Below are 14,821 nucleotides of genomic sequence, written 5' to 3' on the forward strand. Positions count from 1 at the left end.
AGAACTCAGTGAAGTGCCACAACCATGCTGTGTAAATGACAGCCTTCCTGCACTGCAGGGATTTTATTCAAGTGCCAGTTCCATTTGAGCAACTAGCATCCCGCTTTAATAGGATTTCCTCTTTTTCTCTAAAAAATCTGGTTATGCAAACACCCAATCCACTAAAAATCCTTTAAGGTCTTAGAATGAGTCCATTAGATTAACCCCAGCGTGGCTTTAAAGAGACGTTTCCCTTTTCTAATGGATTTAAAGACAGCTGAGTGAGAACAGCTCCAACAGTTCCTGCAGAGCTGTGTCATCAAACACCGCCTTCAAAACCGTTTCCCTGCCTCACAGGCGGGCGGAACTGAATCAGGCAGGTTCTCCACATCACGGCTTGGACAGAAGACAGATTTTCTTTGTTCTGGGCACAGTTTATAAGTGAACCTGTGCTTTCCCATTAGTCTGTGAGAAAAAACACCCACTCAGCTGTGCAGTGTGTGTCCATACATCTGAATGCCTGCTATTAAATGGGGAAAAAAGAGACTGAAACGCCCAAAAGCACAGATGTCCTTCAGCAGTTTCAGGGAAATGAACAAGACCAAAATAATCTATGTGGATTCTTTTTTTTCTTCAAAGAGGAAACCTCCGTTTGTTTCCATATTCATACTGATTTGATAGGATGAATTCAGCAGTCTTGCTTCCTTCCAGTTCTGTGTTTTGGAGCAAATATGATGCAGTGAAAAAAAGCTTTGGTGCAATGCTTCTCTGAATGCATTCAGGTTAGCTTGCAAAAACCTTTTGATATCCATGGTAAAATGGATTCAAAATGGCACTGTGTATGTCCGACAAACGACACTAAGTGAGTTTATCTCAATTGTCATCTGAAAAGTCACGGCTGCATATTTTGAAAATTTGAAAGATTTTGTTAAATCTGGTGATTTTCACCAAATCACACCCAGCAAAAGCTAAATCAAACATTTGATTAAACAAAAATAAAACGTTCTTGTTTCAGAGTTTTACAACATGGATACAGTCAAATGAAGATCGTTTAGAGTTAGTAAAGGCGGTCATGGGCTTTGAGCCAATTGTGCCAAAGTGCCGAACATCTAAGCCGAAGCTCCAGATTTAAAATTAAGGTTCTTTAATAGACATTTTACAAATGGAGGTACTGCACATGACTTTAGTATTCATTCATTCATTAATGCATTTTCACTTACGTATTGGTTCTAATAGTCTGAAAAAAGTCATGTGGGGTGTTACTGTTGTGAAACAGAAAACAACCAACTAACTGAGGAAAGCAGCCTTGTTTATTTAGAGGTTAACGTCTGCACCTATCCATTTGCATCTTAAGAAAAACCCTCCCATTTCCTTTTCCTAGGATCAATAAAGAGGAGACAGGAGAGCATCAACAGGAAAAGGAGATCTTTTCCTGGAGGAATCAATGCTGTGAAGTGTTTCCATTTCTGACAGGATTGTAAGGGTCCTGACATTTTGGGCCCTGACTGTATTTAATTGGGGTTGATTTAATTGATACACGTGGTTGAACCAAACCGTTTCGGTACGTTTTTCTTTTTTTCCCGCATAAGCATTGTAACGACCCAACTGCTTTATCACTCGTAGCGAGGAAACGAGAGCCGAGCTCAAACAGTCTCAGAGAGAGAGTAGCCAGATAAATAGATGCTCCATCTCTTTTCCGGCATTAAAACCATTTATTATGAACACACACGAACAGCTTAACAACATGTAACACCTATCCCATGTAACTAGACGAATAACCCTCTGTTATTAAGTCGTATTACTAAGGGCGGTGCCCTGGATTCGTCTAATTTGATTTAGTTTAGGGGTAACTGGAAATACAAAAATCACTTAATTTAATACAAAAAAACAATACTGGAAATCGGCGGTGCCTCCACTTAACAGGAATTTAACATTAGAATTTTCCTACTAAGAATAATTTGAATTTAAACATTACAACCTTATTTTTTTATTTTTTTTTTCTTTATTTTAAATGAACCCCCACCCACAGTTAAATGAAATAAAAATACAGTTCACGTTAATCAAGAAGAGGTGGGGAAAAAATTCAGTTCCTTACACTGAAACCACAGCAACAAAATATTGGTATAGTCCCTTTTTTACTTTTTGTTTTTTTGTTGCAGGCCTGATCGATGCTCGGGTGCGTTGTGGCCAAAAACTGAAGACGGCCTTTTCACTTGTAAAGCAAGCAGAAAAAAAAACGTGCACGTACTCACTTATCGGATGGTTAGGGCAACTGTTGGCGGGCGAAAATGCTCTTCAGGCAAACTCAGCGGTATCCAGCTGCGCAGCAGGACAGAGTAAGCGGGAATCTCTGAGGCCTGGGGGTTGGAATCGCTCAGACGACCGGCAGGGTGTGCTCGATCTTCCACGGGTGCTCGGTCTTCCACAGGTGCTCGGTCTTCCACAGGGTCCAAAAAAGATTTGTATGACAAACAGTGTCCACAATTTTAACAGAAAGTTGACTCTGCGTCGAACTTGAAAAAATCGTAGCTACAAGCCTTCAGCGTCAGCTCCGCTCCTCACCAAGGTCTACGTCACATGCTCTAATGGCAATGGGTATTTCTGAAGAAACTCCGGTTGACACTGTTGAACTTGCACTCGAAACCATAAAAGCTATTGGCAAAGTGAGAGTACGAGGCAAAGTGTTTGATCCAGATAGCAACACAGTAACTGTGCTTTGCGAATGCCGAGAAGAAATGGATTCAACTAAGGTTCCTACCGAACTGGTTGTCGATGAAGGTGTTAAGTGGACTTTAGTTACTGTTGAACGAGAACAGAGTTCTGGTTTATTCTCAGAAAAACTGGTCAAGTTTCTCCAAGATGAAGGAAAATCTCTTGATGATGTAACTCAGCTATGTAGTCCCGTTCTTTCTGCGAACCAAAATGCTGAATCTGTCATTCGTGCATTGAGTGATTTAGCACAGTCACCCAAAAACAATGAACATAGTTCCTACAGGCGTCTAAGAACATTTTCTGGAGTCCATCCTACTCCACCTGGAGAAGATAACTTGGATAACTGGATGGAACAAGCTAAGTTCATGGTTGATGAATATGAGTACACAGACAGGGAGAAAAAACGAAGAATCGTTGAAAGTCTCAAAGGACCAGCTTTGGAGATCATACAAGCTGTGCGCATGTCAAATCCTGACGCAACTCATATGGATTACATTGAAGTCCTCGAGAGTACTTTTGGAACTGTAGAGTCAGGTGAAGAACTGTATTTTACATTCAAAGCTCTTCACCAAAAGCCGAATGAGTGCCTGTCAGATTTCTTCCTCAGATTAGAACGAACATTGAATAAGGTTGTGAAAAGGGGAGGCCTAAACGTCCATGAAGTCAATAAAGCTAGACTAGAGCAACTCATTAAGGGTGCCACTGAGTCTGATATAATGCTACTTAATTATGCAGGAATTTAAGAATGCATGAATTAGCCAGACAAAAGCTCAAAAAGCCATCAAAACAGTATGTTCGCAGTGTACAAACCACTGAGTCGGAGCATAAAAAAAATGAGTCAGCTGATCTTCAAACAGAAGTTCAAGAACTTAAAGAAAAGTTAAAAGCACTAAATAAACAGTCAACAGAAAGCAAACAAGGGTCCAAAAAAGACTTGTATGACAAACAGTGTCCACAATTTTAACAGAAAGTTGACTCTGCGTCGAACTTGAAAAAATCGTAGCTACAAGCCTTCAGCGCCAGCTCCGCTCCTCACCAAGGTCTGACTGTCTCTGCCCGTTAGTGAAACGTTTTTTTTTCGATTGCACCTCTTAGACACACCCACTTATCTCTGAATGGATGGATCATTATACGGACAGGTAACATAACAAATCAAATTTCAGACTTAACAAAAAATACATACAGGTTAGGCTGTGGGGCAAAATCAACTTTTACAACATACAAAACCAAATAACTTAATTCCCAATGGAACAAAAAACTTGTTAAACAAACTCAACAAGTGGCCATTGAACTCTCTCTCTCTTTTTGTTTTAAATAATACATTTTAATCTTTCAGTGGCCTAGTCTAAAATTTATTTCTTTCAAACTTTGACAGGGCTACAAACATGAACCTCACTTCTCTTCACAGCTCTCTCCGTGATGGTGGAGGATTCAACACACAAGATTTCATACATCCCATGAGTCTTAGTGGCTGTAGGCGGGGCTAACCCCCAGGTCGCCATTGTATTAACTTTGCGCTAAGCCTGGGCGAAAAATCGATTGAATAAATTAATTCGAATTTTTTTTGTTCTGGCCGATTTCAAAAATGACTAAATCGAGTTTTTGTGTAATGGCGCATTTTTGGCTCCCCAGAGCTTCCGTAGCGCTAATTTTACACGGTAGTATGGCAAGCGACAAACAACATAGCACACACGAAACAGCCAGCGACAGCATGGCTATCGGTGAGAGTGGGAAGTTTGTTCTCAAGAAATGAATAAAGTCATCTGTTGTTTGGAACTGGTATGGGTTTACTGCCACAGACGTGGAGGAAGAGACCGCACGCTGCAACATTTGCCTACAACCATTGCGCACCCCCAACACTTGTGCAAGCTCTCAGTCATTCTCGCGTGGCACGCGTTTCTTGCTCTTACACGCACGTGCAGTGTGCTGATCATTAGTTAGATAGTTAGTTGTTGGTTGGGCGATGTCCCTTAAATTGCCAGTTGACGATGTTTGCAGTAAACCATCGGGATGGACGATGATATCATCGGGGGGGTAATTTTTCGTTATTATATAATTATTATTTGTTATTTTACTTTATTTATTTTATTTCCCAATAAACAAAAAAAAAAACAATAGAAAAGAAGTTGTCCTCTCCCGCACTTCATTAGTCAAGTGGACAGGTGGAGCGCGGACTTACAGCTTTGTTTGAGGGGAAGGGGGGGATGCTTTATTACATGTGCGCTATGTGTGGGAGATTTAGGCCTGCGATCCGTCCCGCAACTCTAGGTGAATGAGCTGCAGGACTCAGGAGAACCGGGTCTAAAAGTGTGTGTCCAGGCAGAGCTGGGACCGCTAGCACACACTGCGGCTTTGTTTGGGGCAGTGAGTGTGTGAGCTTTTCAAAGCAGACATGTAGCTCAGTCCTTAGAAACCGTTCAAACAATCACGTGGATTTGTGTTTCCAGTCGTGTCCCGACTAAATAAAGGCTGATGTTATTCCCACATATTTACGTGCAGCCAAGATGCAGATTGCAGAACTTCCCGCATGGATTTATGTTCATCAAAGGCTAAATGTTGTTAGCCCGTGTTAGCATACTGCTAACTCTGGCGTCTTTCTTCATCAGAAAAAGCACTGACCACACAGATTAAAATTTAAACTATGAGCGAACATGCACTTCATAATAACCGTAACATTAATAAAAGCACGTTTAGAAGATCATCTCGTATATTACGGAGCTGCCAGATATCTATGTATGTAGCCGCTCAGCGGAACTTTGTTTCCTCTTCCGGTATTTCACACACTACTGCGCATTTGCAAATGATTTATTCCTACCGAAAGTGTGCCCCATTTGAACGTTTGTTATAGTCGGAAAAGGTTTTTCTGGGCCCATGTGCACGGTTGAATTCTAATCCGACCATTGATCCGATCAAGATATTTGTTTTGCACATGTAACCGCGGCTTAAGGTGTCGACCCCCAGCGTGGCGGGGGCGTGGCATCACGATGGTGTCTCTCCATCGTGAGGTCAGTCACCCATCACGATGGACGATGGTATCATCCATCGGCACAACCCTAGTTGTTACTGTTATTTGTTGATAAAGAATACTGCGTTGTAATTATTACTTGTACCGGTATTCATTTGCGACGCAATGAACCGACGAAATGTACCAAACCGAGCCCTATGATATTCTGAATCAAACCGAAATGAGATTTTAGCGTATCATTACACCCCTAGATTTGTATAATTTAAAAAAAAAATCAATTTACTATGCTGCCCCCAGGTTTTTGTTTAAATGTATTTTTTCTGTCAGTTTAGCCTTTTTACAAGTTTTATATAGTCCTGTTTAAGAAACATAATCTTATTAAAATCTACCTTTCTCTGTAGTAAAGGGGTTTGTGACCTTCACTAAACACATGAAATGGTTTGACTAAATTAAGTTCCCCTTTCTATTAGTTAAATGCAAAAAATTCTAAATGTTCTAAGAAGACAGACGGCAATACTTTTCAAAGCAAAAGCTCAGTGACTGGCCTTGTGTTAGTCTGTTTGGAGACACGCCACAGGAGAATGACCAAGAAAAAAATATTCCAGGAACCCAAACTAGGAAAAAAAAGGTAAATGGCATATAATTACATAGCGCTTTACTATCTTTTTGGAAGACCAAAAGGGCTTCACAGTCACAGTCCCATTCACCCATTCACACAATGATGGCGGTGCCAAAGATTGGCAACAACCGATAACCACCAGGAGCAAAGTGGAGTTCAGTGTCTGCTCAAGGACACTTCGGTACATGGCCTCGCAGAGCGGGAACCGAACCTGCAATCAATCTTCCAATGAGAGGTCGACCACTCTACCTCTGCACCACAGCCGTCCAAAAAAACTGTTAAACTATAAAACCATCTCACTTCATGTAATACAAGATAAATAGTCCAAAAATTTAGGTTTTTAGTAGATTACCAATCTAATAATTGTTAGTGGGTCAGATGTCATCCATAGCATCCTTCTGTTTCCTAACTCAAATATTACTGTCATTTTGAAATGCTTTTTGCACTGCTCCAAGTCAGAACAGGAGTGGTTAAATATATCCTTAAACGTATTCAAAATGCATATTACAAGTCACACTACTCTAACCTGACACGCTTAATGCATTTTGAGTCAGTGACTAAGTCAGGCCCTCTTTTAGGTTTCTTTTGAATAATGTACCATATTTTAGCAGCCATTTCTGAAAATACAAATTCAGTACATGGTCAAGCAGAAGATTACAATTTCCCCCCCAAAAAAGCTTCTGAAAAAATGTCTAACAAAGTCTCTATTCATCCCCTTATTCTGCTTTGTCCTGGGAAGGATCTGCTGGAGCCAAAAAAAACGCTTCTTGCTTTCTGCTATTGTGTCTTCATAGTGTGTGATGAAACAACACTACATTCAAAAACCAATGAGTGACACTTTACCTTCCTGTTTGAGGAAAGTTTGAAAACAAAATGCACCAGAACTGAGACACTTTAGCAAATAACCAACACAAGAAAGTAGTTCTCCTGTTCCATGATAAATAATTCATCTCTGTTCTCAAAAGCTTTTTTCTTTTAACTTTCATTGACAGATTTTATGGATAGGGAACCATCACGAGAGGAATTATTATGACCATTACCATTTTGTTCAATATTTGCAATTGAATTTACAAACAAAGGGATGGTCTTTTGATTACCAGTTTACTATCCAATCCTCAGCTTCAGAACAGCCTCACGGACTGTTTCAACAACTGTATTCTTTGTTTGTGCATTTCAAGTGCACATCTTTCCAAAGGCCACAGGCTGATTGATGTAAAAGCAACCCAAGATAGTGACAACCACAGTACTGAAAAACTACTGTTCAACTGATTCACAACAGGGTTGCCCCTCCTCAGGAATCACAACCAACAGCATCAACCAGAAGAATTGGCTTTGCAACTGGTGGTTGGAAAAGCAGTAGACAGTCCTCAAACTGTTTCAGTGAAATGGAAATGATGTATTTAGATGTTTTGCTATGTGTTCATGTATCACAAGTTATATCGTCAACGCAGTATTGCTCACTAATATAGCAAATCAGAGGTTTTCCTCATTTTGTGCAGCCCTACCAGCAAGTTAAGCTAGCTCACAACGTTTTTCCTCAAAGGAACCTGCTCTGGCTCTCTTTTATTGAGGGCCACAAAAATCTTCCCGCGGGCCGCCATTGGCCCCAAGCTGCACTTTGAGAACCCCTGTCCTAGAGGAATCTGTGGTATTTTAATTAATACATTATCAGTGACACACAACCAGTGACGGGTTATGCCTGTATTTGTTTAACACTGAAAGGGAAGATAAAATGACTTATTTCCTTGTCAGCTTTGGTAGAGCAAAGGTTGGTTGGTAAAGAAAGCAGAAAACCAGAGATTTTAAAAGCTAACTGTCATCATGACCCACTAACAGACTATGAAATCTACCAACAATCAGCCACCTTCTTTGCACAGGACACCAAAGGGTTAAAACCAAACAAAAGGGAAATTACTACAGTACGTATGCTATATAAAAAAAGACACACAGATGGTTTTATCATGTTGTTGCATACACCTTTGTGAAAAAGAAACCTTACCAAATAACATTAAGAATTCTTATCCGTTTTGATTACAACTTTTTCTGAGAACGGTGAGTTTGAAAAAAAAATCAACCCACTAATCAAATGACAGGAGTTCTCTCAAGTGCACCAACAGTCGCTAATTGAAAGTCTGTAAATTTTGCAGGCCTCTGTTAGATGCTATTCACACTTTGCTCTGATTCTGTATAGTTTACTGATGGGTTGCTGATAAGAGTGAAAGAGGTTTAGAGCCTCCGTGAGGAAATGGGTTATCTGCTGCCTGTAAAGAAAAGTTTCAGTTGCTCAAAAGCTGCTTGGTTGATGCATTAGCACTGAATTGAGCTGTTTGAAGCACATTGGTCTGATGATTCAGCATCATTTTGCAGCCTGGACTAATGTGTGTTTTAATAATCTGTGTGCAATGAAAGGTGGAACACAGCATTTTGAGTCAGTCTGTAAACCCTTATTGCATGTGCAACACCAAAAACATTGTCCTCCTGTCATGAACTTTTTATACAAACATCTTTCACAAAGTCCCATACCCACAAACCTGCCCATAGCTGTAACTTTGTAATTGATGACAAGATTCAATGACTCACTGAGCAGTAATTGGGTAGGTTTGACATTAATCAGGCTGACTGAGCTTGGAACTGACAAAAGTCTTCCCCACAAGCAGTGTAGGCGCACAGACTTAACACGCTCACATGAAAGCCTTCAGCCTTGTAGAGAAAATCTTTAGCCTAACCCTTTCTGTAGGTAATGTCGGAAATGACCAAAGATGCGTACGGGAGCAGAGACTTACCGACAGCTCAACTAACATTCAGCCCTCCACCCACTTAATCCAGAGGCCCCGCCACTTTGTGACATTAGCCAATTCTTTAGTGAAAATAAGGGCAAAGAGCTAAATTCCTTTCATAAACACATTTTACCTCATAACCACAAACTTACAGTGTGTATAAGTCTGTGTGAAGAAGTAACAAGCAGCTTTTTCACAGGCTTCTATCCTGACTAACTTGAGTCCAACATGTGTTTTAATAAGTGAAGGCTGCAGAGCTGGATGCATTCCTGACTGCACGGTCACTCGCTGCAACAGTCACAGACATGCCGGGGACAAACAGCTTGGTTATAGACCTTTAGAAAGACGACATTTAAAGTATCCTCAAACTGAAGAGATTGGTCTTATGGTGTACACCTCCAGTGTTCAAACCCCTAAATGACTTTTAATCACCACAGCATGAAGTCATCACGTTCCCATACAGGCACTTGAGGTTACTAATGGTTCACCACAGGTAATAGTTTAAAATACCTCAATTACCTGACAGCAATATTATCAATTGTGTTTTTAAAAAAAATGTAGAGCTCTTCCTTGTGTTCCATGAAAATACACATCAGTTCAGCTAAGCCTAGAGCCCCACCAATGCCCGAGTACGTCTGTAATGCTCATATGTGGATGTGTAGCACACACTGTGGTCTTGTGTAACAGAAATTAATGAAATTATAGATTTTATACGTCTTAAAATCCCTTGAAACCGCAAAAGCTTTGCAATTCCTTGAGCAGAAAGTTAGTTTTAATAAGACTGTTTATTTGTATTAAACTGTTATATTTGTTTTTTTCCCCAATTATATATTTGTAAATAATTGTTAGATATTTTCAATATTAAAAATCTCTGGTTTGACTGCTTTCTTTAACCAACTACTTTGATGGAATCAACCTGCATTCATGGGAATCTGCACAGACTTGTCAGGAGTGGCTAAACTGATGTGCGACGTTGCATAAAACTGACAAAAATATCCTTGCTGAAACTTTCTCAGCAAATCTGTCTCAACTCAAACACTTCAAGATACAGCTGCACAATATCAAGAAAACTTGCGATATTAGAGATCAATATTGCGGGCGGAGCCCATATAGGCCCAAAAGTTGCTTCTGACCTGGCTCTGAGGCAAGCAGAAAGTTGCATCATTAAAGGATTTAATTTCCAAGTGTCCCACATTGGCGAGGACATGAAACGGCTTGGTAATGAGAATGTTCCCCATGTATAATTTAGCCCTGCGGCGTGGGCGACTAATTTATGTTCATTAGAGACACACTGCTGAATTAAGTACACTCTATTATGATTTGTTTGTGCAACTAAATCCCTGTTGGTTTGTTGTGTTCATCTAAATGAGCAATGGCTAGTCTAATAGTTCAGCATATATGCAACTGGATTGTGGAAACTTATCTGTCTAAAGTATAATATGTGGTAATGTTACAAATCCATCATGTCTCCTAAAAAGGCTTTCGAACCTAACACCAAAACGAAGAGAAAGCATCACAAGAAAATATGGAAGCCGAAAACCGCCTGCCCTACTTTGTTTTGCCTGTTTTCTCATGATAATGACATGATCTTGTTATCACAAGATCATTTTCTTATGATAAAAGAGCAAGTCCCAAGTGACAAGAAGTACTTCCAGCCTGCGCCTCACATGCATCATTTTGTAACCATAGACGGTCTGATCCCTTCATCTGGTCACTGATGAAATTGACAACCACAGGATCACTCAAGGTTGGCCAACCTTCTCTTCAAATGATGATGACTGATTTGGACGTTGTTTATGATCAGGACAATCTCCGCCTGAGTTAGACCTCTATTAAATTGATCAATTAGAAATCAATCAGTTCTTCTGGTGCTCGACATTTTCTCTGACAAACTGCTTTGTTTTTCTGCGGATTGTAGGAAAATCAGAAAGAGTACTGCAGCCACCGGCATCGGGGTGGGTGGCTGTTTGGATTCTGATAATGTCCTGAGGTCAGTGAACGCACCAGGCAGACGCTTGTTGGCCCTGCGTTCCGTCATTCAACCTGCTGTTGAGTGTTTCAGGGAAATAAAGGGAGGGGAGCGTGTGCATGAGACGGAATTAAGGCGTTTGAGGAGCATAGCTCCACTAACAAGTCCAAAGTCGACTGAAAAAAATAAACTTTTGAGGAGAGTTTCTCTTGCTGTTGTTGAGAGTTGGTGGTGAAAGCTGTACGGCGTTGGTTACGGCTGACAATAACCACAAAATAAAGAGAATCAAAGGGTCTATATCATGCAAAATCAACTCTTTGAGCTTTTAGGTGTTTAATAATGTTGATTCCTCACTATAAACAACCCCAAAGTGGTATTTTAATCCATTCACACATTTCTGAGTATTCCTCTAAAAAGCCCCTCTCTGAGCACCAGCCCCTCCCAATCCACGAAAAATACTGGGTTATCACATTGTGACGTAACAATGTGAGGAACAGCCCCTTCCAGCAAGAGTCTGCTCTGCCAGCTCCTCCCCAGGATAACAGACACGCCCACTTTCTCTGTGGAGCTGGTGATTGGCTAAATGCTTTCCTTTTATATGCACTCCATGCACATCTATCTTTGAAAAAGTCTGGATGTTGTTTGTTTTCGTGGGTGAAACAGACACGCTGCCGAGGCCGGCTCCAAGTTGACGTCATGACATGGGTGGCGCCCACAACGAGATCAAGGGGCGGAGCCTCAAAGATCCAGTAGTTTAAAAAAAAAACTATTTCATGCAGAAAAAGTCTTCTTTGTTGTGCTAAAGGTAATCCTTTATATGGATGTGGGTAACTCTGAAAGGAGTATGAACAGCATGGCATAGGCCAGAGGTGGGCACTGAGGGCCGCATTCCTGCATGTTTTCCAGCATACCCTGCTCTGGCATGTTCTAATTGGCTGGACACACCTGAACCAGGTAATCAGCCATGAGAAGGGCAAGACTATCTGGAAATCATGCAGACACACCGGCCCTCGAGGCCTGGAATTGCCCACCCCTGGCATAGGCCCTTGAAGATAATCTCACTCTTTTTTAATGAAATAATCTAATATGACATCATGACAGTATCTCCACTCAGTGCTCAGAGAGGTCAGTGGGTTTTCCTCCACTCAGTCCAGGTGTTCCGTAGTGACCCTCACCGGGCTGGTAAGCAGGACACCCACTGATGTCCTTGTTTAGATAACAGGTATGCCATGCCGTTCCTAAATAACCCAGCATTCAGTGCAGCAGGACTTTACCATGATGGATGATCAACGGGACCAACTGATGGACTGTGACTGTGGCTGTGACTACGTTAAGTCTGGACAGACAGAGCTGCCCTGTTAACGCCTGAACCAGAAGGCTGGCGGCCCCCTGGGGGTCTGCGGGGGGGGGGGGGGGGGGGGGTGGAGGAGACGTGTGAAGGATGCAGATCCTCAGATGGAGACCTGCAGAACCATCCGTGATTTCTCTGGAGCCTGCCGAACCGGATCCTGGGCCGGTGGGGTACGGTCAGAACTGCAGGGCACACTGCAGAGAGTTCCCACCGACAGCCAGGGCGTGTCTGAGCACACACCGGAGCGGAGCGCGTGCCGGAACCACTCCTGCCGGTACTAGGTGTGCTGACGGAGCCACGTCATGCCTTCGCGGTACCGAACGGACGCCGTTTGAACAGCTCCCCCGGTACACCGAGACCCACGCGGAGCTCACGCGCGTCTACAGCATCAAAGCTCCTCGTGAACTTGGGAGGCTTGCAGGACAGCGGGGAGAAACCTAGCATGACCCCGCCTTTAGCCGCTCCGAGCGGGGTTCAAACCCCCACCACGAGACGAACGAACCGGACAGGCGACATAAGACGAAGTTTGTGACTGCAGCAGGTGGAGCCAAAAGCCAACTTGGAGGAGGATAACATGATACATCATGTCTTACCGCTCTGCTCTCCGAGGAAGACGAGTTTGAACTTTCTTAACGGGTTTCCAAAGTCACTGCTAACGGACATGTTGGCCGGGCGGGGCTCGGACACCGTGGGACAGGCTGGCGGCTCTCGCGTCCTCGCGCTGGACTTCAGCTCGGAGGAGATGCTCGGTCGGATGGGCGGCGACTGGCTCTTCGTGATGGGGCCGCTCGGCTGCCTCACAGCTCCCTGACGTCAGGGATGAGCTTTTCCACGCCCACTCCCTCTGCCAGTGCGCGAGCAGAAACTGGCGCGCATGCGCAGTCACTTCCGAAGTGAGAGTTTTGATGATAAAATTACGTCATTTATGTCCAAGAGGTTCATTTTCATCCCTTATTTGTTTGTATTAATGTACAGATGTTTTTGTATTGATCCTGGGATTCACAATATATTTCTGGGGGGAAAAAGTGAAGGAAACTCCCGTAATGTTTCCTTTGCCTGTGATATGTCCTCCTGACATTAGCCTAATCTTATTATTATTATTACTACTAATCTTACTGTTGTGCTAAAATAGGATTTTTCTGATGATGGAGGACATATACAAAGAAACTTGGGCTTTTAACTGCATTTCTGAGTATTTCTTTATTTAAATCTTTGTGAATCAGGAGCAGACGAAAAAAATGCAGTTTGAAAAAGCTAGTCATGTGGAAACTGCAATGGGCGGGGCCAAAGTCTCCCTGCTCCGCTCCATTCTGATCATCCGCTGTCAGACAAATAGATCCATAAACGTCTTTGTTTTCCTCGTCTGTGCTGGAATCTTCATCTAAACTAAACGGCTGGATTGCTCCGATATTTCTCACCATTTTTGTTGCACCGCTAATGTTAGGTTGGGTTTGTGAAAGGTCCGCAAGCTAGTGGGAGAGAATGTCAACAAAGGGACCATGGGCAGGTGTGTGTGCCAACTGTCCGGCCCACAACTTAGAGGTGAATTTCGGATGCCCTCCTGTCACTCTGCAGAAATTCTGTCCTAGAAAACAACAGGTTTTTGGATTTTGGCTAAAAACTGTATAAACAGAATGCATTTTATGAGAAAAGTAAAGTACCATGCAACAACATGCTGCATTCATCTGGCCCTCAATTCTGACCAAGTTTCCTTTGCTTTTGTAGCTCACACATCCCCAAACCATCAGCCATCCGCCTCCGTGTTTCACAGTAGTGTTCTTTTCATCATAGGCCTTGTTGACTCCTCCAAATGTAGTGTTTATGGTTGTGGCCAAAAAAGGTCAGTCTTGGTCTCATCACTCTAAAGCAGGGTTTCCCAACCCTGGTCCTCTACGCTGTCCTTAACCCTGCTCAAACACACTTGCCTTTGATGACTGGCATCGTCAGGCCTCTACAGAGCCTGATGATGATTGGAATCAGGTGTGCATAAGCAGGGCAACATGGAAAACATGCAGGACAGTGTGCCCTGAGGACCAGGGTTGGGAAACACTGCCCTAAATGACCTTGGTCCAGAAGTTTGGAGGCGTGTCTCTGTGCTGTTTGGCGTGTTGTAAATCTGCCATTTTTTTGCACAAAAAAGGGCAATTTCTATGGCAACTCTACCATGCAACCCATTTTTCGTCTCCTTATTGTACGTCAGGAAACATTTTTCAGAGTCCTGGATCACAGCAGAAATTATTTGTGAATTTGTCTCTGCATCCTTAAGACTTTTTCTGGCAGTTTTGACAGAAATGGTTGTGACCGTGGTTTGGTCTCAACAGAAGCCATCACTTTCCCTTTCTTAGTCTGAACACTGCCAACTGGCATTCTCAGATCCTTGGATATATTTTTATATCCTTTTCCTGGTTTGTCCAGTTCCGTTACCTTTTCCCATACATCTGTTGACAGC

General features: G+C 42.4%; 1 protein-coding gene across 3 annotated transcripts in view; it reads right to left on the reverse strand.

Moving 5' to 3' along the window:
• The window catches only part of rab6b (RAB6B, member RAS oncogene family), a 46,285-nt gene extending 33,052 nt beyond the window's left edge, over positions 1-13,233 (reverse strand). For 2 of the 3 annotated variants that reach the window (XR_002290104.2, XM_004067600.4), the window contains exon 1: positions 12,966-13,232. Coding sequence is in view for 2 of the 3 variants with exons in the window: in XM_004067600.4 (XP_004067648.1) it covers positions 12,966-13,035 (70 nt within the window). In the remaining variant the exon portion in view is untranslated. Of the gene's footprint in view, positions 1-12,965 lie in introns of all 3 variants that reach the window. The other variant, XM_004067599.4, reaches the window with a different exon arrangement.
• Between the last annotated feature and the right edge of the window lie 1,588 nt (positions 13,234-14,821).

Source organism: Oryzias latipes, chromosome 4 (genome assembly GCF_002234675.1).
Source record: "Oryzias latipes chromosome 4, ASM223467v1".
Lineage (NCBI taxonomy): Eukaryota > Metazoa > Chordata > Actinopteri > Beloniformes > Adrianichthyidae > Oryzias > Oryzias latipes.